Raw genomic sequence first — 25,421 nt, 5'->3', positions numbered from 1 at the left:
TGCTGAGCTTGACAATATCCGAAAAGACATGACTTTAATTTAGTAAGACCACATGCTTCAAAATAAAAAAAAGTAGTCATGATGAGGGATAATCAAAGGAAACAAAGGGAGGAGAATGACCAAGTGAGACACTGACAGAGGGGAGGGATGAAGCTATAGGTGGAGATAAATTGAAAGACCTTCGTTAAGAAATCTGCCAGAGCTCCAGCTTCTCGTTCCTTCGTCTCCCTGATGATGGAGACAGAGGAACAATCGGAGCTCTGCTTTCCACAACTCATCAACATATCCTGCAGGAAGCCCATGTCTCATTGGTCTGACGGTGTTCTTTTGAGTGTTCTGCTGTATATCATCTGCGTCTTCACTGTGGTGCTCAACCTCCTGGTCATCATCTCTGTCTCCCACTTCAGGCACTTATTGACTGTTTTCAATGCTTAGCTGATGTATTATATAGTTTGTGTTAAAATGTGGCATTTGTACAACTGTGGTTATTCATCCATCATTCTCTTGATATGTCCTTTGAGTGTAATTGTCAAGATCTTCTCTAGCTTGTCTTTAACTCTGGTTTGTCTCCAGGCAGCTCCACACTCCCACCAACCTCCTCCTCCTCTCTCTTGCTGCCTCCGACTTTCTGGTCGGCATCCTGCTGTGGCCTGTCGAGATCTACTTGAAAACGTCCTGCTGGATCCTTAGTGATATTCTGTGTTCTTTGTATAATTTCTCAACTTTCATAGTAACGTCTGCCTCATTAGGAAACATGGTGCTGATATCAGCGGACCGCTACATTGCTATTTGTGATCCTCTGCATTATAACACCAAAGTCACTGTGAAAAGAGTTCAACTTTGTGTTTGTCTTTGTTGGATAGTTTCTCTCCTATACAGCAGCATCATTCTGAAGGATGAGCTAACTCATCCTGGGAAGTATAAATCATGTCATGGAGAGTGCATCATCTTTATTGACTATTATGCAGGAATTGTTGACGTCGTTGTGAGCTTCATCCTTCCTCTCAGCATCATCATCACTTTGTACATGAGAGTGTTTGTGGTTGCTGTGTCTCAGGCCCGAGCCATGCGTTCTCATGTTACATCAGTCAAAGTACAGCATTCGGTCACCGTAAGACCAAAGGCATCCGAGTTGAAGGCAGCCAGGACTCTTGGTGTCCTGGTCCTGGTCTTCCTCATGTGTTTCTGTCCTTATTACACTGTCAGTCTCACAGGTGACCGCTTGATAAGTGCCATATTTGCAACACATGTGCTCAATGTGTACTATCTCAACTCCTGTTTAAACCCATTGATCTATGCCTGGTTTTATCCATGGTTTAGAAAAGCTGTTCGCCACATTTTCACCCTAGACATACTGTTGCCTGGCTCCTGGGGTGACAGCATACTGTTGACTAATTGAATGTTCTTCCTGTTCTCCATGTTGTTTCATCTTCAGAATGGAATACTCAACTGTTATGTAGAGTACTGATACGTATATTAAAATAAGAGTTTCAAGGTCTTTATGTCAGTTATTGAAAACAATGGATGTGTGTTTCTTGTATAAGACAATTAAGTCTGGCATTGTTTAAATCAGGGGTGTCAAACTCATTTTAGGTCAGGGGCCACATGGAGAAAAATCTACTCCCAAGTGGGCCGGACTTGGGAGTAGACTTCAAAATAAAGACAACTTCAGATTGTTTTCTTTGTTTAAAAATTGAACAAGCACATTCTGAAAATGTACAAATCATAATGTTGTTGTGGTTTTTTTACACTTACATGTTGCGGTTTATAGTAGTCTACCTTTATTTGTCGTTATTTATGCTTTTTGAATTAATGATGCGATAATGTTCATCAGTCAACTCATTGGTGTTAATTTTCAATCTATTAAGATGAAAATATAATATCAAAATCAAATTACAGGATTTTATTCATGTAGTTTGCTCATTTTCCTCAACTGGTGCACTAACATCACGTGGTTTATTTTATACGAATGTAGCATCATCTACAAATATACAAAGAACTGCTATGGCGACATCTAATAGACACATTTAGAAAAGCAGTTTCTTTCATTCAAAAATTTCGGCTAATTTTTGTACTTAGCAAACTCATCCTGCGGGCCGGATAAAACCTGTTCGTGGGCCTGATCCGGCCCGCGGGCCGTACGTTTGACACCCCTGGTTTAAATGGATTTGCAATTCTGGTGTGTATTTTAATTCAACCTGAGGCCACATTGTTTTGCTGAAGTCAGAATATACTTTATTGTCATTGCTGCAGAACAATAAAAAACTATGATGGCCTGAAAGAGCAAAACACATGAACATTTCAAGAAATAAATTAAAATTTTAGGAAGCAAAACAAAAAAAAGGCGAAAAAAATAACACAACTCCAGAAACTAAAATAACAAAAGTCGTAATAACTTATAGTACAAAAAGTGATTGACTGTTAAGTCAACTAATAGCTTTATCCATGTCAGCAGAGTTATTTCCTCAAGTGCTAAATCATTCAACGAACACAATAAACATACATCAAGATTACAACACCTGGTCTATTGCATTAAAAAAAGATGAAAAAATAAAAGTAGCCGTATCAAACGGCTGACGCTGATTCTCATCAAGGACAACGAGGACACTTACCTTTTTGTGTTTCAAACTAATATTTCTAAAAATAAGTTAGCATGTACAGTAGGGTTGTGAATCTTTGGGCACCACATGATTCGATTCGATTTTGGGCGTTACGATTTTATTCCGAATCGATTCTTGATTTAAAAATCTATACTTTTTTGAAATAGTCCTTTTTTAAAATTGTTATTTATTATTTGGATGGCAACTCATCCAAGTAATGGGAAACAAACCGTGGGATTTTGTCGCCACACACAATAGATAAACAGCTCTGCTCAATTTCTATATTACTTTAAAGAAAACTGGTTTTGTTCAATAAAATGCATCCCAATAAAGTAAAAAACAAATAAGGCAACAAGAGAAGTATCCAACACGTATCTTTTCTAAAGTAAAACCCTGCAGCAAGATTTGGCCATCTGTATCAACAATATGATTTGCCTGAGTGGCTGGACAGGACAGATTGAAAAAAATAAAAACATTTAATTGATTTTTTATTTTTTTTTAATCGATTAAGAATCGTTACAAATAAGAATCACGAGTAAACTGAACACTTATTTTTTTATTGAATCTAGTAGGAAAAATAAACTGCTCATGTTAACTTACTATTGGGGAGGAACATGATGATCATGATCGGGTTGTTTACAGCAAATTAATGTTAATACGTTACACACCTATGGGGTTTTACAGCACAGAGAAACGATGAAAGACACAAACTATGTAATCATGTACACTGGTTTAGTGTAAGAAAGAAGATAGACACGTTCGACATCAAATAATGGTCCCAAATCTTAGAGTTACAGGGAGTGATAACATTTTGAGTCACGGTTAATAATGGAATTGATCTTAACGCAAATAATGTACATAATATAGTCAATTATTCTAATTACAACAAATCAGTTTGTATGAATACAATGCAAATTATTTGCCACTTGCAAAGATTTAAAGTTTTATCCCTAGAAATGTCCCTAGTTTTAAGAGCTATTCGTTTATTTTTAGTCATTGATTTACATCATAAAATTAATTTTAGCATCAATGAATGAATTTTACATCTCCAGTTTAAAAATGCTAAAAATTGAGAAAATAACTATGGCTTGCAATCACGTGACCTAGAGAAACCTCCGGGTTTCAGGCAATGATCGAGAGTTAAATTAGACTACTGTTTGTTCACCTAAAACAGTGCAGATTTGGGTGTATTTTCAAACGTTTAGACGCAAATATGAAAGTGATCATGAAAAAATATTTAAAATGGGATGGAGTGGATTTTTACACTCTTAAGAACTTTTTTTTTTTTTAAAGATTTTAACCATTTATCATCACCAAGACGTTACTGCTTGCTACAACCCCACATCATTTGTCAGTCACTGTATTTATAAAATAAAATATTGAAGCCACATCTTGTTTTTATATCTGGAGGGATCCACAAATGAATCATAAATTGGTGAAAGACAAAGTTGGATTTATTCGTGCATCGCTAAGTATCGTATTTGATTGACATAAGAAGTGCCGTGCTGCTGTGAACGTGACACTAATGAGCAAAAGGACAAGTTTGTTTGAAGTTGATTTCCTGCTACAAATATTAGTCTTTCATCTGCAATTCATGTCTGCAGTTGTTTTTATGATGTGAAGTTCATATTTAAGGCTCATTATGTAGCTATAGATTTCCCTGCTGTTCAGCAGTGTTTGCTAGCAATATCAAGATTCAGTGTATGCTGTTGAGCCTACGAGAGTTTTTTCTATCCATCAATCCATCCATCTTCTTCTGCTTATCCGAGGTCGGGTCACGGGGTCAGCAGCCTAAGCAGGGAAGCCCAGACTTTCCTCTCCCCAGCCACTTCGTCCAGCTCCTCCCGGGGGATCCCGAGGCATTCTCAGGCCAGCCAGGAGACATAGTCTTCCCAATGTGTCCTCGGTCTTCCCAGTGGCGTCCTAATGGTCGGACGTGCCCGAAACACCTCCCTAGGGAGGCGTTAGGGTGGCATCCTGATCAGATGCCCAAACCACCTCATCTGGCTCCTCTCGATGTGGAGGAGCAGCGGCTTTACTTTGAGCTCCCCCCGGATGGCAGAGCTTCTCACCCTATCTCTAAGGGAGAGCCCCGCCACCCGGCGAAGGAAAGTCATTTCGGCCACTTGTACCCGTGATCTTGTCCTTTCGGTCATAACCCAAAGCTCATGACCATAAGTGAGGATGGGAATGTAGATCGACCGGTAAATTGAGAGCTTTGCCTTCCGGCTCAGCTCCTTCTTCACCACAACGGATCGATACGGCGTCCGCATTACTGAAGACACCGCACCAATCCGCCTGTCGATCTCACGATCCACTCTTCCCTCACTTGTGAACAAGACTCTGAGGTACTTGAACTCCTGCACTTGGGGCAGGGTCTCCTCCCCAACCCGGAGATGGCACTCCACCCTTTTCAAGGCGAAAACCATGGACTCGGACTTGGAGGTGCTGATTCCCATCCCAGTCGCTTCACACTCGGCTGCGAACCGATCCAGTGAAAGCTGAGGATCCTGGCCAGATGAAGCCATCAGGACCTCATCATCTGAAAAAAGCAGAGACCTAATCCTGCAGCCACCAAACCGGATCCCCTCAACGCCCTGACTGTACCTAGAAATTCTGTCCATAAACGTTATGAACAGGTGACATGTAGTTTATTAATACTGTTAAGGATATTTTCTTGCTGCTAACAAATATCACCAAAGATGCTATTATGTGGTCATCCGTGTCGAATAAAGCACTTGGCTTTCCTGCACAACAATAACTAAGCTTTAGTTTCTGCTATGAAAATCGAGAAAGAAAATACGGTGGATTGGACCAACAATCACAATATTTATTAAAAGGACTTAACATGATGTTAGTTAATTTGCACAACCAGGTCTTTGTAGTTACAGTATATTTAGGTTTAGCAACCATCAAATAGCACACACTAATGCAATCTCTTGTCCTTTTCTTACGTTTAGTTCTGCTCTCAAACACTACTAATATAGTAGAGAATTAACTTGATTGCATCACAGTAAGTTTCTCAAACACATGTTCAAAAAAACATTTTACAAAGTGATCACTGCAGACACAAGCAGTCTGATGAAAGTGACATTTTTAGGAGATATTTCCTTTGACGCACTTTCGTTTTTTCCTGACTTTATTACCTTTATGAGCCACTTCTTTTGGCACTCTATGAAAGCTCTTTCCTATCTCTCTATTTGAAACGACTGGAACACCGAAGAACAGAAGAGAAATTCTGCATTTCTGCTCAAACTTTACACTCACTCTCACTTGTTTGAATGCTATGCTCAAGCTGCTTGACCTTCATGTGAATTAACCTGGAAAGAAGAAACAGGGATGTGACGTCACATGCAACCCAGCTATTTAAAGATTCTGCAACAACCCAATGTCTTTATATCTTATATTTTGACAGCTCTTTTTCGCAGTGTACATTTTCGTGTCTTTTATTGTTTTGTTGTGCTGTAACTACATGGGTGTGTCAGGTATTGACAAATTTGCTGTAAAATTGCTCCCAGGTAGCAATTTGACAGAACTGACCAAATATAAGATAAAAAGACTAGATTTTGGGGAAAAAACAATACCATAAACTAGTGAAATTGTCTATCCATTTAGAGAGTAAATCATACTTGATAAGACATCCTAAATTAAGATTTGTATACCTAAAAATTAGCAGGACTTTTTAAGCTAGAAATAAATATTTAATTCTGAAAACAAGCATTATTCAACTTACAATTAGTTTTAAACACATGGGGGTACATGTCTTTGCGTCACAGGTTTGATTACAGCTGCTTCAGACCTAACCCTCCCCACTTTTATATGTTACTATTCCATCTTATGTTCATGCGCAATCCACGGGGGGACATTTCTTTGCGTGAAGAAGCACATATAAAATGTGAATCAATAAATGACAGTGTCACGGCCCAGGCGCACTCCAGTGTGCATTCATCTGTGCGCTGTGCCACTCCGGCTGCAGCAGGCGGCTGCATTCAATCGCCAATCAGTCAGCAATCAACACACCTGCCGCTGATAAGCTCCCTGGGCTTCTTAAGCCAGTTCAAACCTGCGTTCTGGGCCAGAACGTAGCGACCTGTTCCAGTACAGTAAACTGACTTATCAAGCTCTATGCACACTCTCTCTCTCTCTGTGTTTCTCCTCCTCTGTGTTCATTTGTCTCGTGTCACTTGTCGTCTTCCAGCAGCATTCCTCCGTTCCCGTGTCACGAGCAGGGTGTCTCGTCTCCCCGTATTCCCTCTAGTTCCCTGGCTGCCTCTTGGAACTCGACCTCCCTCCTGGACACGGACTTTGACGCCTCGCTCCTGCCCTTGACCTCACGCCTGCCCACAGACCTCCGAGCCTGCCTTGCCTCTCTTGGACTTCCGCACCTCGCTCAACACTCCCTACACGCGCATATACATTTTGGATTAGTTTTCACACTCCATACTATTATTTATATATATTTTGATAAACAGAGCTAACTATGTCCCTGCATTCTGTGCCGTCTTATTTCCCCCTGTACCGTAACAGATAGGGCACCTCATATGAAATCTTTACCACAAACATATTCCTAACTGCTTCTTATTCGTCACTGACAGCTGGAATATAATGGCAAATTGTTTTTAAAAGGCAGGGGTACTGGGTTCGAATCCCGGGAAGAGTTGAATCAGAAAGCTTTATAAATACATTTGTTTTAACAATGTTAAAATTGTTACTTGCATTAAAACAATTATTAGTGAGCAATGTATTTTCCATGCATTTGCTTTAGTACAAAACATGTATCAAATTAAATTCAAGTGTGAAAAAATTTAATGTGGGTGGGGTATTCTGTTTATGAACCTTTACATAGCGCCAACATGTCTCTGTGTGCGAACCATGTCTCGGTGTACGAACTTTTCATTCATTCATTCATTTATTTTGCATGACATCACTTCCTGTTCATGCGGCCACGGCCATTTTGAAGAGGCGGGGCCCCGTATTTTACATCCTGTATACATCCTGCACACATGTGCACGGCCATTTTGAAGAGCTTCGACGGTGAGCGTCATGTCTGTCGTGTTTATTTTTTGTACTACTATCGTACCTTGCACCGATCAGAGCTGTGCCATTCTGTCTTAGAGATTCCTCTGTGTGATCAGAAACGCTTTAAAAGTGTCCAAACTCTCACAGTCTTGCTGTACAGTGCTTGACAACCCCTTTGAGCTAGCGTTTTAGCTAGTTAGCCTTCAGCTTGCGGCACCTTCAGTTCAAGGATTTTATCAGCAAAGGGGGATTTTTTCCGCAGCAAGTCGTTAATTTTGATGGGACCGAAAATATTCCACAGTGAACTTTTATTACAGCAAAGGAAAAGGCACTACTGAGTCACAAGCCGACGAAGGATCGCCTCACACTGCTAGTTTGTGCTAACGCTAGCAGTGACTAGGTGAAGTCATTGTTTATTACTCTGAAACTCCCACAATGTTCAACAATGCCACAAATATTTGCAGATACAAGGTATAATAATTTTCCTTTTTTTTATTTTTTTATTTAAGCAACATGGTGGTTAACGTTTTTGAGTTCACCAAAGAGGCTTTTGTGTGTGTTTGCATGTTGACATTTAAGATTGCAGTAATGTTGTGTTGTTTGGATAAAAAAATATTTTTGAGCCATTGCCCCCATAATATGTTGATAGACAGTATATACACCCAAGGGGTTTGGTGAGTCTGCCTCGGGGGTTCGGCGGAGCCTCCGCCACGGAGGTATAGACACATCCGAATTATCGTGTAAATAAAAACTTCTCCCTATTGGCGTAATATGGATACCCCCAAACAATGTTTCCTCTAATTTTCCATCTGATTTGCAGGTTTTTTGATTGATTGATTGAAACTTTTACTAGCAGATTGCAAAGGAAGATAATACATTATATGAAACATATTCCGTACAATTGACCACTAAATGGTAACACCCGTATAAGTTTTTCAACTTATTTAAGTCGATGTCCAGGTTAATCAATTCATGGTAATGTGTGTAAGGTGTGTAATTTGTTGTGAGTTCATGCACTGTGTTGGTTTTGTTGTTTGAACAAGGTGATGTTCATGCACGGTTCATTTTGGGCACCAGTAAATAAACATAACTTTTTCTTGAATTTGAAAAAAAAAAACATTTTATTTTTCACTAAAGAAGGGTTCGGTGAATGCGCATATGAAACTGGTGGGGTTCGGTACCTCCAACAAGGTTAAGAACCACTGATATACATACACGTGTACAAGTGACTTTTGTTGAGGCTAAAACCAATTATTCATATTTACATGACTTACATTACTACATTTCTTATGGGGAACTCTGCTTCACGATACAAACTTTTCTGTTTTACGAACCATGTTCAAGAACCAATTAGCTTCGTTAATCGAGGTTCCACTATATTTCATTAATTGGGATGTGGGATTATTATAAATTTTTTTAGCAATTACAGGAAGAAAAAAAGTGGATTGTGTTTGCTACTGCATTTAAGTTTGTAAGGATTTGTGTCTATGGTTATGATCTTAGTTTATCTTGAACATGCATACATAGATGTGTTACATCAAATATTTAAAGTTCTTCCCTTCAACATGTTCAAAAAGGGTTGGGAAGAAGCAACGCTTATTTAATGTTACCCCTCCTCTGTTTCACAGCACTTGGACACTTTTGTCTGCTTCCTGTGCAATCTGTGAGATGAAGAAATAAATGAAGTTCACATAAACACTTTCTTACATTTATCAAACACTTTGAGTTTAAATGGTTTCTTAAACTGGCTCATGTCAGTACATCATTTAAAAAAATACTTTGTTAATCCATTCCATTGTATTGGAAATTTTCTGATTAAGTATAGTCAAATAACATTGTCTTTAGTATTATTTTGAGAAGCTTGAGCATCTCAAAAGGCTTAGCTCGCATTCACAGCAGGTATGTAAGGGGAAAGGCGCAAAATGACAGATGTGTCATTCTTTTATACAATGCAAGCAGGAGGGAGGGAGTAACCTTTGACACTGAACAAAGGAATGAGCAGATGCTGGGGACTTTGAACAACCTTCAAAGACTAAAGCATTGTACATTCGTACATGAAGTTCTCTCAAGGCTAAAGCATCATATGTTAGGTTTAATTCAAAGACTAGAGGCACAGTACGTTGACTAAAACAACGTCTAAATGTTATACGTTGGCATATAAAGTTTTCGAATACATTTCCCCCCTTTGATTCCAAAGGAATCACTAAAAAAAAAATACAAGAATGAAAACAATTACAAGTCACGTCCTTCAGTACCACCAGTGGGTAACAGCGGCGGAATGTGAGGGTTGGAAGGAGAGCACAATTCGTGTTTATATTGCCGAGCTCTTTTGCGGCGACGTCGGCCAGTGCGACACCTTGCAGCCTCGTCTACTTCTGGCCCTGTAACATGGTTCTTTGTTTGGTGCTAAAGAGCTTGCTCCTCTATGACCTAGGACAAGAGGTTACTCGCACTTCACTCCTTGCACGTGTGTGCAATGTTCTTTTCCTGTGCTTGTCTTCAGGCCCGTGCAGCAGTCCTCCTTGCACGGGTTTTTGTGGGATGGGCCCTTGCACTTAACACACGGAACTGTCGTCAGCTGTGGGAATCGTTTCCAGTGAGTAGCCTTGACCCACGTAGCACGTTCCGCGACCTTGACTGTAGTGTGCATCGTCAGTTGAACCAGGAATGGCCCAAGCCAGCGTCTGAGCTTGAACTTCTTTGGGCATGAGTTCCAGATGAGGACCCAATCACTGGTTGTTGTGCAGAAGTCTGTTGGTGGTTCTGGGAAGCGCTTCTTGAACGCTCCTCCTGATGGCAGTAAAAGAGTAATTGGTTAGGTGCAAGCAATATTAAATTAACGATACCTCATAGCCTGGGACCCATTAGCACATTTCTTGGGGCACCAAACAAAATCTCAAATGGAGACAGGTTGCTTTGCCTGCGAACTCTCAACCAGGGGCAGGCATCATATTCAGTTCATGCCTGTCTCACCACAGCATTTTGCTAATTTCTGTTTAATGTTGCCGTTTTCTCTCTACTGCTCCCTCCCGACTGTGGGTGGTAACTGCAGTGTTTTCTCAGATGGACACCTAAAGTGTCACTCATATTGGTCATTAATGTGTTTGCAAAATGGGGGCCACTGTCAGAGGATATCTTTTCCAGGATGTCCCACCGTGTAATTACCTCTCGCACCATTAGTTTTGCTACGGTGTCGGCTGTCGCATTCTTTGTGGGGAATGCTTTGACCCACTGCAAAATGGGGGCTATTGTCGGAGGATATTTTGTCCATGGTGTTCCACCGTGGAATTACCTCTCGCACCAGTAGCTTTGCTATGGTGTCAGCTGTCACATTCTTTGTGGGGAATCCTTTGACCCACTTGGACAACATGTTTACCAACACCAAGCAGTATTTCTTCCCTTTGTCTGGGTAGAGTTCCATGAAATCAATCATTAGATGTTGAAAAGGGAATTCAGGTTGGGGTGGGTGGCTAATGGAGTCAGGGTTGGCAAAACTTGTCCGCGTATGCACAGAGCCATTTAGTGAACCTTATTCTTTGGACCAGTGATTCGCAAACTATGGTACGTGTATCACCAGTGGTACACCAAAGAATTTTTTTTTTTTTAATCAAACCAACATTGTATTTATGAGGTGCCCACAGGTGGGCCGGTACCGTAGTTAACAGTGGGGATATGTTGGCAGGAGCAAGCACTAGAGCCAGCGTTATGCAAATTTAATTATGCATAATAATTAACATCTGTCGCGAGGGCAGTCTGGTAAGTGTCAAGAGATGGAGAGTAGCTGGGTCACTTAGCGGTGGCGGGTAGCCAGTCATTAGGTTGTAGGCAGCGCAACACAAAAGAGACACAAAAGGACCATTGTCCTGCCACTGTATGTAAGAAGATACGGCCAGCGAGATATGTGGAGCTGAGTCATGGAAGTATGCCAGTTGAATGGAGGACAAAGTGACGCTGGCAACCACATGGTTTTTATCATAATACATAGTGTGCACCTGCAGTTTAACAGTTAGCTCGTCCAAGAATATGTCAGCATAAGGTTCATCCGGATCTCAAAATACGTGTGGTGCAGTGTAGTTTGGAGGTACTTTTAATTTGGAGGCTTTTAACACATTTGGGTGTCCAAGAAGGACAGCAACCGTTGGCCATCTACGCCCACTCGTAGACGTACAACGGTGCGAGTGACTTCAGTTTAAGCATAGTCAAGCAATTTATCACACTACCATAGTAAATTAACCCACGCATTGTAACGGTAATACGATATACCTAGTCCTTGTGTCAACACTTCCAAAGTTATGGTACTCCCGTACACTAAAGTAATGTCCGATCATTACCTTATAAAATTTGCTGAGTCATTGTCAACAAGCTACTAGCCTTGCTAGCCTACTGCCTTTGGTAATGGCACGATTCCCAAATTATATGGGCTCTATCGATAACCTCGCTAACAACTTTAGACTTAGACTTAGACAAACTTTAATGATCCACAAAGGAAATTGTTCAACACAGTAGCTGATTGATTGAGACTTTTATTAGTAGGTTGCACAGTGAAGTACATATTCCGTACAATTGACCACTAAATGGTAACACCCGAATACGTTTTTCAACTTGTTTAAGTCGGGGTCCACTTAAATTGATTCATGATACAGATATATACTATCAGATATATACTATCATCATAATACAGTCATCACACAAGATAATCACATTGAATTATTTACATTATTTACAATCAGGGGTGTGGAGGGGGGGGGGGTGTAGGATATGGACAGCAAGTAGTGGACATAGAGAGAGAGAGAGAGAGATAGAGAGAGATATCAGAAGACATAAGAAAAAGTATCGAGAGATAGAGAGAGATATCAGAAGACATAAGAAAAAGTATCTGCATTTGATTGTTTACATTTGATTATTAGCAATCCGGGGAGGGTGTTAGTTTAGGGTTGTAGCTGCCTGGAGGTGAACTTTTATTGCGGTTTTGAAGGAGGGTGGAGATGCCCTTTCTTTTATACCTGTTGGGAGCGCATTCCACATTGTTGTGGCATAGAAAGAGAATGAGTTATATCAGGGAGGTGTAGCGGATTTTATAGACTATAGGCTCAGTGCAAGTTGTTTTACTCTGTCCTCCACCCTGAGCTAGCCCACTTTGGAGAAGTGGGTAGAAGTGAGGTGGGATCTGGGTTGGAGGTCTAGAAGTAATCTGACTAGCTTGTTCTGGGATGTTTGGAGTTTAGATTTGAGGGTTTTCGAGGTGCTAGGGTACCAGGAGGTAAGCTCAGTTACAATGATGGAAAGTGTAAAGATGAAAAGGACAATGCAGGTATAAATAGACTAATATAGTGATGAAAAAATCTAACATATATACGAATATATACATAATATGTGTACAGAATAATATATATACAGATATATTATATTATGTCTATAACATACATACAATATATACCAATGACCATGTACAATATTACAGTATATACAGTATACGTGACTGTATCTTTAACGATGCCCTGGGCAACGCTATTGATAGCATAGCACCGCTAAAGTTAAAAAAGGCCCCTAAAAGGCGTACCCCCTGTTTTACAGAAGAAACCATCCATCCATGCATTTTCTACCGCTTATCCCTTTTAGGGTCGCGGGGGGTGCTGGAGCCTATCTCAGCTGCATTCGGGCGGAAGGCAAAGCTCTTAATTATCATGTAGAAAACAGGAACACAAATGGCGTGCGACTAAACTTGGTTTTCCAACAAGCATGGATTGATAGTTTATTTTTTATTTAACCTTTATTTAACCAGAAAACAATTAAAAAACTCTTTTTCAAGGGAGTCCTGGCCAAGAGGCAGCAACGTTACACATAAAATTACACTCACATTACACATTAAATTGACAGGATAGACATCAAGTAAAACAGGTACAGATAACTGAGGCTCCTTCAAATGCTCTTAGTTTAGATTTAAAAGCATTTAAGGATACACATTCCATCAGCTTCCAGTCTCTTTGTAGCATGTTCCAAGCACAAGGAGCTGCATAGACAAAAGCTTTTTTCCCCAGCTCAGTGCGAGCAAAAGGGACAGAGAACAACAGCTGATTGTTGAATCTCAGTGCATAGGAGTCTGTACTTATCTGTGTAATTAATGTACAAATGTAATCGGCCAATAGTCCCAGAAAAGCATTGTAAATAAAATTGTACCAATGACTGTCTGTCTATCTGTGTTGGCCCTGCAATGAGGTGGCGACTTGTCCAGGGTGTACCCCGCCTTCCGCCCGACTGTAGCTGAGATAGGCTCCAGCGCCCCCCGTGACCCCGAAGGGAAGAAGCAGTAGAAAATGGATGGAAGGATGGACACTGTCTCCTAGTGGACAGAGAAGGTCATCCCACCCGAGAGTACAAGTCACAGTGGTGTGTCAGGGCGCTACAGTTCGTGATGAACCTCAAATAAGCATGGTAAACTGAGTCGACTATCTGAAGACAGGAACGAGTGGAATTCATATAAAAAGATCACCATAATCTAGCACAGATGAAAATGTGGACAAGGCACTTTTTTACACTAAAAGAAAAACATCTCTTATTACGGAACATATTTTCAATAGAGATAGGCTCCAGCACCCCCCTCGACCCCAAAAGGGACAATCGGTAGAAAATGGATGGATGGATGGTTTAAAAGTGAGAGAGTCATCAATTTCAACACCAAGGTATTCATATTCATGCACCACTTCTATGACATTCCCTTCAAGAGTGGGCACTACCGGGGGGAGTTTGAGGCACCTTTATATCTTTGGAAAACAGTATTAAGTTTTGTCTTGTCAGCATTGAGAACCAGATTTAAGTCAATAAGTGAATTCTGGACAGCGACAAAAGCAGGGAATTAACAGCCTGTTCAACAGATGATCCAGAGCAATAAATATTTGTATCGTCAGCATAATAATGCATATTCGCATCAAAGAAATGTTGTTCGAGATCATTGATGTATAAGATAAATATCAAAACAGATCCCTGAGGCACCCCTTTATGAACAGTGACAAATTCCGAACAAATGCCCTCAAATTTAATACACTGGGTCCTGTTTTCTAAATGATTTGAAAACCAAGCGGCCGTATGTTCTGACAGTCCAATGAGAAACAGCCTGAGTTTTAAAATAGCGTGGTCTACAGTGTCAAATGCTTTGGAGAGATTAATAAAAAGTGAGGCACAGTACTGTTTTTTATTAAGCCCAACAATTATGTAATTTACCACCTTCATTGTAGCAGTGATAGTGCTGTGCTGTTTCCTAAGCTAAAGTAAACACGCCCTTACTTTAGCTAAAACTAATTACTACTAATTACTACTCCAATCTCATCCGCCACAAGAAAAACTATCCTAAATATTTGTTCAGTACAGTAGCATCGCTAACCCAACAAGAGACTCCCCCCTGTAGCTTCACCCACTCAGCTGATAACTTTATGAAATTCTTTAGTAAGAAAATGTAACTCATTAGAAAGGAGATTAAAGATAACGCGTCCCAGCTCCAACTGGGTTCTATTAACGCATCTGCGTTAATACATTCGTATCTACGAATGTATGTATGTATGACGGATATTGCCCACCAAAATAATGTTTCTTTTTCTGAAGAAAGAACATTAGAGAAACTCCTGCAACTTGTAAATGGGACAAAACAAACATGTTTACTTGAGCCACTTCCTGGGAAACTTATCAAGGAGCAGTTTGTAATATTAGGACCATCAGTGCTAAATATTATTAACTTACCATTTTCCTCTGGTGCTAATGCCCTAGCATTCAAAAAAGTGATTATTCATCCTCTGCTCAAAAGACCTAACCTAGATCCTGACCTCATGGTTAAAACTATTGGCCGGTGTCCCACCTTCCCTTTTATCTCCAATAATCCTCGAAAAAATTGTTGCACAGCAGCGTAATGAACACCTAGCGTCTGCTCTGTGAACCCCTTTCAGTCCGGCTTCAGGGTAAATCACTCTACGGAGACAGCCCTCGCAAAAATGACTAATGATCTATTGCTAACGATGGATGCTGATGCGTCGTCCATGCATGTTGCTGCTGCTTGATTTTAGCGCTGCTTTTGATACCGTCGATCATAAAATTCTATTAGAACGTATGAAAACATGTATTCGTATGTCGGACTTAGTCTTTTCTTGGTTTAAGTCCTATCTTACTGACAGGATGCAGTGCGCCTCACATAACAATGTGCTCTCTGAGTATCTGAGTTCCACAGGGTTCAGTTCTTGGCCCTGCACTCTTCAGCATTTACATGCTGCCGCTAGGTTACATCATACGCAAGTACGGTGTTAACTTTCACTGTAATGCTGGTGACACCCAACTCTACATGCCCCTAAAGCTGACCAACACGTCAGGTTGTAGTCACCTGGAGGCTTGTCAAAATAAAAAAAATAATGGCTGTCGAGCAACTTTTTGCATCTTAACGCTAAGAAAACGTAAATGCTGATTATCGGTCCTGCTAGACACCGACACCTATTTAACTAACAGCACCTTAACATTTGACAACCAAACAATTACACAAAGCGACTCAGTAAAGAATCTCGTTATTATCTTCGACCCAACTCTCTCATTTGAGTCACACATTAAGAGTTTTACTAAAACAGACTTCTTTCATCTCCGTAAAATCGCTAAAATTCGTCCCATTTTGTCCACTAGCGACGCTGAGATCATTATTCATGCGTTCGTTACGTCTCGTCTCGATTACTGTAACGTATTATTTTCAGGTCTCCCTATGTCTAGCATTAAAAGATTACAGTTGGTACAAAATGCGGCTGCTAGACTTTTGGCAAGAACAAGAAAGTTTGATCATATTACGCCTTTACTGGCTCACCTGCACTGGCTTCCTGTGCACATGTGACTTTAAGGTTTTACTACTTACGTATAAAATACTGAACGGTCTAGCTCCATCTTATCTTGCTGATTGTATTGTACCATATGTCCCGGCCAGAAATCTGTGTTCAAAGAACTCCGGCTTATTAGTGATTCCCAGAGCCAAAAAGAAGTCTGCAAGCTTCAGAGTGTTTTCTATTCAGGCTCCAGTACTCTGGAAGGCCCTGTCGGTAACAGTAAGAGGTACTACCTCAGTAGAATCATTTAAGTCCCATCTTAAAACTCATTTGTACACTCTAGCCTTTACATAGACATATTTTTAGACCAGTTGATCTGCTGTCTGTCTTTTCTGCTCTGACCCCCTCTCCTGCATGGGGACGTTATCAGGTGACCATGGATTAGTCTCTACAGATGATGCGCTAGCTGTTCAAAGTCAAAACCAAGGATATACCACTCCTCTTTGCATCAGTTGGTGACGTCTGTGTGCTGCTGGCTTGTCTCCATTTAAGATGATCCTCTGCTGGTCTCCCAATGGACGGGACTTTCACATGAAGTTGGGACCTTATCATGCCTAGAAAATGGATTTATTTTACTCGGTCAATGTTTACACACTGGAAAAAATGCCCTCTTAAAAAGATTAAAACCAAAAAATATGTATTACAACTTATTATTTTGTTGTAATGAGAAAAATAAATCAAAATTGTCTTGGTAAGATTTCTTGAAATAATTAAACTTAAATAACTTGAAAGTGATCGTGAAATTAGCAATTGATACTTATTATTAGCTAATCTTACTAGTATTGTGAAGTTTTGTGTCTTATAACCTATGCTCAAAAGTAGTATGTTTGTCCTCAGAAGATCTATTGCTTAAAAATAAGTTCTTATGTCTGACTGAAAAATTACTATTCAAAGGATTGTGACTTGCATTAAGTTTGTTTAGATATTTTGACTTGAAATTAGAAACATATACTTGGTGAGATTGTGAGTTTTTTCAGTGCACCCTCTATTTCAATCAATCAATCAATGTTTATTTATATAGCCCTAAATCACTAGTGTCTCAAAGGGCTGTACAAGCCACAACGACATCCTCGGTGTCGAGTGGGTCTGATATAATATTGTGAAAGTCCAACACATCAGCGAAAGTCCAGTCCATGGTGGGGCCAGCGGGAACCATCTCGAGTGGAGACGGGTCAGCAGCGTAGAGATGTCCCCATCTGATGGACAGGCTAGCGGTCCACCCCGGAGCAGAGTAGAAAAGAAAAGAAAAGAAACGGCAGATCAACTGGTCTAAAAAGGGAGTCTATTTAAAGGCTAGAGTATACAAATGAGTTTTAAGATGAGACTTAAATGCTTCTACTGAGGTAGCATCTCTAACTTTTACCGGGAGGGCATTCCATAGTATTGGAGCCCGAATAGAAAACGCTCTATAGCCCGCAGACTTTTTTTGGGCTCTGGGAATCACTAATAAGCCGGAGTTCTTTGAACGCAGATTTCTTGCCGGGACATATGGTACAATACAATCGTCAAGATAGGCAGGAGCTTGACCGTGTAGTATTTTATACGTAAGTAGTAAAACCTTAAAGTCGCATCTTAGGTGCACAGGAAGCCAGTGCAAGTGAGCCAGTATAGGCGTAATATGATCAAACTTTCTTGTTTTTGTCAAAAGTCTAGCAGCCGCATTTTGTACCATCTGTAATCTTTTAATGCTAGACATAGGGAGGCCCGAAAATAATACGTTACAGTAATCGAGACGAGATGTAACGAACGCATGGATAATGATCTCAGCATCGCTTGTGGACAAAATGGAACGAATTTTAGCGATATTACGGAGATGAAAGAAGGCCGTTTTAGTAACACTCTTAATGTGTGACTCAAACGAGAGAGTTGGGTCGAAGATAATACCCAGATTCTTTACCGAGTCGCCTTGTTTAATTGTTTGGTTGTCAAATGTTAAGGTGGTATTATTAAATAGATGTTGGTGTTGAGCAGGACCGATAATCAGCATTTCCGTTTTCTTAGCGTTGAGTTGCAAAAAGTTAGCGGACATCCATTGTTTAATTTCATTAAGACACGCCTCCAGCTGACTACAATCCGGCGTGTTGGTCAGCTTTAGGGGCATGTAGAGTTGGGTGTCATCAGCATAACAGTGAAAGCTAACACCGTATTTGCGTATAATGTCACCTAGCGGCAGCATGTAAATACTAAAGAGTGCAGGGCCAAGAACTGAACCCTGGGGAACTCCGCACGTTACCTTAACATAGTCCGAGGTCACATTGTTATGGGAGACACACTGCATCCTGTCAGTAAGATAAGAGTTAAACCAAGACAAGGCTAAGTCTGACATCTCAATACGCGTTTTGATACGCTCTAATAAAATATTATGATCAACAGTATCGAAAGCGGCGCTAAGATCAAGAAGCAGCAACATAGATGAAGCATCAGAATCCATCGTCAGCAATAGATCATTAGTCATTTTTGCGAGGGCTGTCTCCGTAGAGTGATTTGCCCTGAAACCGGATTGAAAAGGTTCACAGAGATTGTTAGTCACTAAGTGTTCATTTAGCTGCTGTGCGACAATTTTTTCGAGAATTTTCGAGATAAACGGTAGGTGGGACACCGGCCGGTAGTTCACCATGAGGTCAGGATCGAGGTTAGGTCTTTTGAGTAGAGGATGAATAACCGCTTTTTTGAATGCTAGAGGAACAGTACCAGAGGAAAGTGATAGGTTTATAATATTTAACACTGATGGACCTAATAAAACAAAAAGCTCCTTGATAAGTTTCCCAGGAATTGGGTCAAGTAAACATGTTGTTTGTTTTGTCCCATTTACACATTTTAACAATTCCTCCAATGTTATTTCATCAAAGAGAGAGAAACTATTTTGGAGGGCAATGTCCGTCGTATATACAGTCATATTTGTGTTAATAGAACCCAGTTGTAGCTGGGATGCGTTGTCTTTAATCTCTTTTCTGATGAGTTCAATTTTCTTATTAAAGAAATTCATAAAGTCATCTGCTGAGTGGGTGGAGCTACTGGGAGGAGTCCCTTGTTGGGTTAGCGATGCTACTGTACTAAACAAAAATTTAGGATCATTTTTGTTGAGGTGGATGAGATTTGAGTAATATTTAGCTTTAGCTGAGGTAAGCATGCGTTTATAAGTTATTAAACTATCACTCCATGCTTGATGGAAAACCTCAAGTTTAGTCGCACGCCATTTGCGTTCCAGCTTTCTACATGATAATTTCTGGGCTTTAGTTTCTTCTGTAAACCATGGGGTACGCCTTTTAGGGGCCCTTTTTATCTTTAGCGGTGCTACAATATCAATGGTGTCGCGCAGGGCGTCGTTAAAGTTGTTAGTGAGGTTATCAATAGAGCCCACATAATTTGGGAAAGGTGCCATTACTGAAGGCAGTAGGTCAGTAAGAGTCGTCGTTGTGGCAGTATTAATGTTGCGACTGCTATAGTAGTTATTATTATTATTATTAGTTTGTTGACAATGAGTCCGAACTTCGAATTTTATAAGGTAATGATCGGACATTACTTTAGTGTACGGGAGTATCGTAACTTTAGAGGTGGTGACACCCCTGACAAGCACTAGATCTATCGTATTACCGTTGCGATGCGTGGGTTCATTTATTATTTGTGTAAGACCACAGCTATCAATTATAGTCTGGAGCGCCACGCATGGAGGGTCCGATGGGGTATTCATATGGATATTAAAGTCTCCCATTATGATTATATTGTCGGCGTGCGTCACTAGATCAGCAACGAACTCTGAAAATTCATTGATAAAGTCCGAATAGGGCCCAGGGGGGCGGTAGATGACAGCTAGGTGGAGAGGCAGCGGTGTGACAAACCTCATAGTGAGCACCTCAAACGAGTTATATTTATTATTTAGGTCCGAGGTAAGGCTAAAGTTTTTGTTGTATATTAGTGCAACACCCCCACCCCTTTTAATGGGGCGGGCAATATGCGTTCCCGCATAGCCAGGAGGAGACGCCTCACCCAGCGCAAAAAATTCGTCTGGTTTGAGCCAGGTCTCGGCTAAACCAACGACATCAAGATTGTTGTCTCTGATGACTTCATTAACTAATAACGTTTTGGAAGACAATGACCTTATGTTTAAAAAGCCCATATTATAGGTAGTGGGCTGTTTTGAGGAGTTTTTGTTGAAAGTATCCGTAGTAGCAATATTAATAATGTTACGTTTATTATGCATAGTGCACTTTAAATAATTTCGACCATATCTAGGAATTGATATGACAGGAATTTTTAGATTGTTTGCCATTTCTATTTGTGTTTGAGTTTATTTTCTACTGTTACCAAATAGCAAGAGCATTTAGTTTTATTAGGTTCGAGAATTCTCGGTCAGTATCAAACAATATTTTTGAGTTTAAAATTTGTCCTTTTACTGTCTTCATTGGCGCCTATTTGTTTTTTCCGAAAAAAAATGTGGTAGTATCGTCCACAAATTGTTTTCCTCTGTTGTGTGTTTTGTTTTTGCCTATGACTTCTTCTCTTTTTTTTTTTCTTTTTTTATTTCCACTCTGCAAACCTGTTTCAGCTGGGTGCATTTGAGGGTAATTGGCTACACTCTAAATTAAGGTGGTTGGGAACAGCTGGGAAATAATGGTTCTTTCATTCGTGTTCCTCGACAAACACTGACATGAATGCCACTTTTTAATTCTTGTCTTTCGCTAATTGACTGTATTTTTTTGTTTGTTTTTGCTTCATTGTTTCATTGCTGTCCAGCAACTGTTTTGTATACTTTGTGACCATAGGTGGATTAATGACCGGGCCTACCGGGCCCAGGCCCAGGGGGCCAGAAGCCCCAAGGGGCCAGGCCAACTTGGCCCCGCGGCCGCGACCCAAGCAAAACTACTTTTGCAAAAATAATAATCTTAAGCCCCAAGGGGCCAGGCCAACTTGGCCCCGCGGCCATGATCCATAGAGGGTAAGAGGCCCCAAGGGGCCAGGTCAACTTGGCCCCGCGGCCGCGACCCACAGAGGGCCAGAGGCCCCAAGGGGCCAGGCCAACATGGCCCCGCGGCCATGATCCATAGACGGTCAGAGGCCCCAAGGGGCCAGGCCAACTTGGCCCCGCGGCCACGATCCATAGAGGGTCAGAGGCCCCAGGGGGCCAGGTCAACTTGGCCCCGCGGCCACGATCCATAGACGGTCAGAGGCCCCAAGGGGCCAGGCCAACTTGGCCCCGCGGCCACGACCCACAGAAGGCCAGAGGCCCCAAAGGGCCAGGCCAACTTGGCCCCGCGGCCGCGAGCCACAGAAGGCCAGAGGCCCCAAGGGGCCAGGTCAACTTGGCCCCGCGGCCACGATCCATAGAGGGTAAGAGGCCCCAAGGGGCCAGGTCAACTTGGCCCCGCGGCCGCGACCCACAGAGGGCCTGAGGTCCTAAGGGGTCAGGCCAACTTGGCCCCGCGGCCATGATCCATAGAGGGCCAGAGGCCCCGAGGGGTCAGGCCAACTTGGCCCCGATCCATAGAGGGTCAGAGGCCCCAAGGGGCCAGGCCAACTTGGCCCCGCGGCCACGACCCACAGAGGCCCCAAGGGGCCAGGCAAAATTGGCCCCGCGGCCATGATCCACAGAGGGCCAGAGGCTCTCAATCATTATTATCAAAGCTAATTCTCAAATTGGATGGATCACACAACCTCACTCACATATTCTTTATCAATTATTAAAGGTTGTTTCTGAATTTTGATCACAGAACTTAATGCAAATATTCTTGATTGATTGACAAAGCTCATTCTCAAATTTTGATTACACAACCTTACTCTGACAAATTATCATTATCAAAAAGCTCTATCTCGAATTTGGATCACAGAATCTCACTCAAGTATTCTTAGCTGTGCCCCTCCCCCATCAAGTCTTTCATAAACCGGTCTGTTCTTTTAGAATCTCCTCATTTGGTATTTTGAACTCGTGAGAGACTGCTCAAAATTTGGTTTCCTTTCCCTCAGTTCAGACTCAGAGATAATTTGAAATCATTCAACAAGAAGTTTAACGCGCGCACACACACACACACACACACTTGAGTTGAGCATTACTTGGAAATTCTTATATTTTCCATTTTGCTGTTATTATCAGCATCTTCCCATTTTGTCCTTTTCTTTCGAGAAAGTTTACAGTCTGACATTTGTCACTGCTGTCAGTTAATAACTTTTTGGTCTTTGACCCATTTTGTCATTTTCTCGATTCGATCGTCACTGACCACTCTCTCCTGTCTGGCAGACATCGTTGCTGCCATCATAGCTAGCAAGCTGCCTGCAGCGGGTCATCCCTATGTTCCCCGTCCCTATGTTACCCGGGTCCTATGTTCCCCTCTACCGGGGAACTAAGGACCCTTTTTAAAAAAAAGGGTTCTATGTTCCCCGCTGCGGGGAACGTACAACACTTTTTCCAGAAAAGGGTTCTATGTTCCCCGCTGCTTCCAATGCGCGACTAAGTAAGACGCACGCAGACACGCATGACAGAGACGCGTTTAAGTTGTCGAAGGAAGGAAGTTCGCGTTTGAGTTGCTCTATCTGCTGCCGCACGCCCTGTGACAGGTTAGGTTTAGGGATGGTTTTGGTCAGGGCACAATTTCGCCAAAAAAGTGCTCCACAACGCCCTGTGACAGGTTAGGTTTAGGGATAGTTTTGGTCAGGGCACAATTTCGCCAAAAAAAAGTGCTCCACAACGCCCTGTGACAGGTTAGGTTTAGGGATGGTTTTGGTCAGGGCACAATTTCGCAATTTCGCCAGATACAATGCAGGGAACATAGGACCCTTTTTTAGAAAAAGGGTCCTAAGTTCCCCGGTCGCATACAAAGACCCAGGAACAACCGGGGAACATAGGACCCGGGGAACATAGGACCCGGGGAACATAGGCACGCTCCCGCCTGCAGATAGCAACATTTTGGTGTCCTTTGGGAAAATATTTAGAAAGAAGACAAAAGTACACACAGTTGTACAACTATTATCTTTATGATCTTTTTTTTGTTAGTTTCTCTGTTACTGTGTGTGGCCAATTAAGCGACTTTTGGCCATACCTGGCTGGTGACATTTAGCGACTTTCTGGTTGATGTTAAGATTAATAATAGCAACAGTTCTCTTCATCTTAATGCAATTTATTGTGTCTGTCTCTCCACATTTTGCCATTAGGTACTTTGAGCTCTTGTTGGTCAGTCACTCTAAGGTACATTGTTGCTGCCATCATAGCTAGCAAGCTGCCTGCAGATAGCGACATTTTGGTGTCCTTTGAGAAATATTAAGAAAGAAGACAAAAGTACAAGACATTGTACGATTACTATCTTTTTAAAATTATTTGTTTCACTGTGTGATTGACCGACTTTGCCGCTAGATTTCGCGTCTTTTGGCCATACCTGGCTAGCGACTAAAAACATCATTTAGCGACTTTTTGGTTGTGAAGATAAGTGGTAAAAGCAGATCTTCCTGTTGGTCTTCCCACATTTTGCCATTTGGTACTTTGCACTCTTCTTGGTCACTCCAAGGCATTTGTCCCTGCCTTCAGCTAGTCACTTGGCTCTTTTGGAATATATTTCACTGTAATTGGCTCTCTCTCTCTCTTTCTCCTCAGTACAAATCAGCCTGTTCCCTTGCCATTCATCACTGACCACTCTGCTCTCCTGTCTGTCAGACATTATTGCTGCTTGCAGATAGCTTGGGGTCCTTAGAGAAAATATCAGAAGAGAAAAGTACACAATTATCTTAATTATCTTTTTTATTCAGTCAGTCCTTCAGTGAGTCCCAGTGTGTTGGCGATTAAGCAACGTTGGCATTCAATTAGCGACTTTTGGCCATACATGGCTGGCGACTCAAAAAACTAGAAAAAAAGTACAAAAAGTTGTACAATTAATATCTTTATTATCCTTAATTCCCCTGAATCCTAGAGTGTGTTGCAATTAAGCAACTTTGCTGCTAGGTTTAGCGACTCTTGTTTTGGGCATACCTGGCTAGCGACTACAAACATTATTCAGCAACTTTTTGGCTGTTAAGATTAACGTTAATAAATTAAATCCTAATACAATTTATTGTGTTGGTCTCGCCATCTTGCTATTAGGTACTTTGAATTCTTGTTGGTCTCTGCTAAGGTATCTGGCTGTTGTCTTTGCCTTCAGTTAGTCACTTGGCTCTGGAATATATTTAACTGTACTTGGCTCTCTCTTTCTCCTCAGTACAAATCAGTCTGTTCCCTTGCCATTTAGACATTTTCTTGATTGGATCATCACTGACCACTCTGCTCTCCTGCTGTCTATCAGACATTGTTGCTCCCATCATAGCTAGCAAGCTGCCTTGGTGTCCTTTGTGAAAATATTTAGATAGAAGACTAAAGTGCACAAAGGTGTACAATTATTATCTTTTCAAAATATTTGTTTCACTGTCAGTGTGATTGACCGACTTTGCCGCTAGATTTCGCGTCTTTTGGCCATACCTGGCTAGCGACTGAAAACATCATTTAGCAACTTTTTGGTTGTGAAGATAAGAGGTAAAAGCAGATCTGCCTGTTGGTCTTTCCACATTTTGCCATTTGGTACTTTGCACTCTTGTTGGTCACTCCAAGGCATTTGTCCCTGCCTTCAGCTAGTCACTTGGCTCTTTTGGAATATATTTCACTGTAATTGGCTCTCTCTCTCTTTCTCCTCAGTACAAATCAGTCTGTTCCCTTGCCATTTAGACATTTTCTTGATTCGATCATCACTGACCACTCTGCTCTCCTGCTGTCTATCAGACGAATCAGTTGATTCTCTGCTCTCAATTGTCTATGCTAGTAAGCTGTTATTCTCTGCTTTGGAGTGTTGATGCTGGGTTGCTAGTTTTCTAAATCACCTCACACACTTGAAGGAAGCAGCACCGATCATAAACACACAAACAAACTCACACACACACACACACACACACACACACACACACACACACACACACACACACACGCACATAGTTGGTTTATCTGTTGTGA

The 25,421-nt window shown here is 41.4% G+C and overlaps 3 protein-coding genes across 4 annotated transcripts in view; all 3 read left to right on the top strand.

Moving 5' to 3' along the window:
* The first annotated feature begins 231 nt into the window (after positions 1-231).
* LOC133662994 (trace amine-associated receptor 1-like) lies at positions 232-1,399 on the top strand. Its single transcript, XM_062067184.1, has 2 exons — positions 232-407; positions 574-1,399. The coding sequence occupies exons 1-2, from the start codon at positions 232-234 to the stop codon at positions 1,397-1,399; spliced, it is 1,002 nt and encodes a 333-aa protein (XP_061923168.1).
* Positions 1,400-7,610: 6,211 nt separating this feature from the next.
* LOC133663287 (trace amine-associated receptor 1-like) overlaps positions 7,611-25,421 on the top strand; it is a 55,865-nt gene continuing 38,054 nt past the window's right edge. The window contains exon 1 of one of the 2 annotated variants that reach the window (XM_062067650.1): positions 7,611-7,634. The gene's annotated coding sequence lies outside the window, so the exon portion shown is untranslated. The other variant, XM_062067651.1, reaches the window with a different exon arrangement.
* LOC133663288 (trace amine-associated receptor 13c-like) overlaps positions 7,949-25,421 on the top strand; it is a 29,116-nt gene continuing 11,643 nt past the window's right edge. The window contains exon 1 of the mRNA XM_062067655.1: positions 7,949-8,090. Within this exon, the coding sequence (XP_061923639.1) occupies positions 8,065-8,090 (26 nt within the window). The 5' untranslated portion in view covers positions 7,949-8,064. The remainder of the gene's footprint in view (positions 8,091-25,421) is intronic.

The sequence above is a fragment of the Entelurus aequoreus genome, linkage group LG13 (genome assembly GCF_033978785.1).
Source record: "Entelurus aequoreus isolate RoL-2023_Sb linkage group LG13, RoL_Eaeq_v1.1, whole genome shotgun sequence".
Taxonomy (NCBI): domain Eukaryota; kingdom Metazoa; phylum Chordata; class Actinopteri; order Syngnathiformes; family Syngnathidae; genus Entelurus; species Entelurus aequoreus.
The sequence above is the reverse complement of the archived record's forward strand: the minus strand, read 5'-3'. Positions and strand labels throughout refer to the sequence as shown.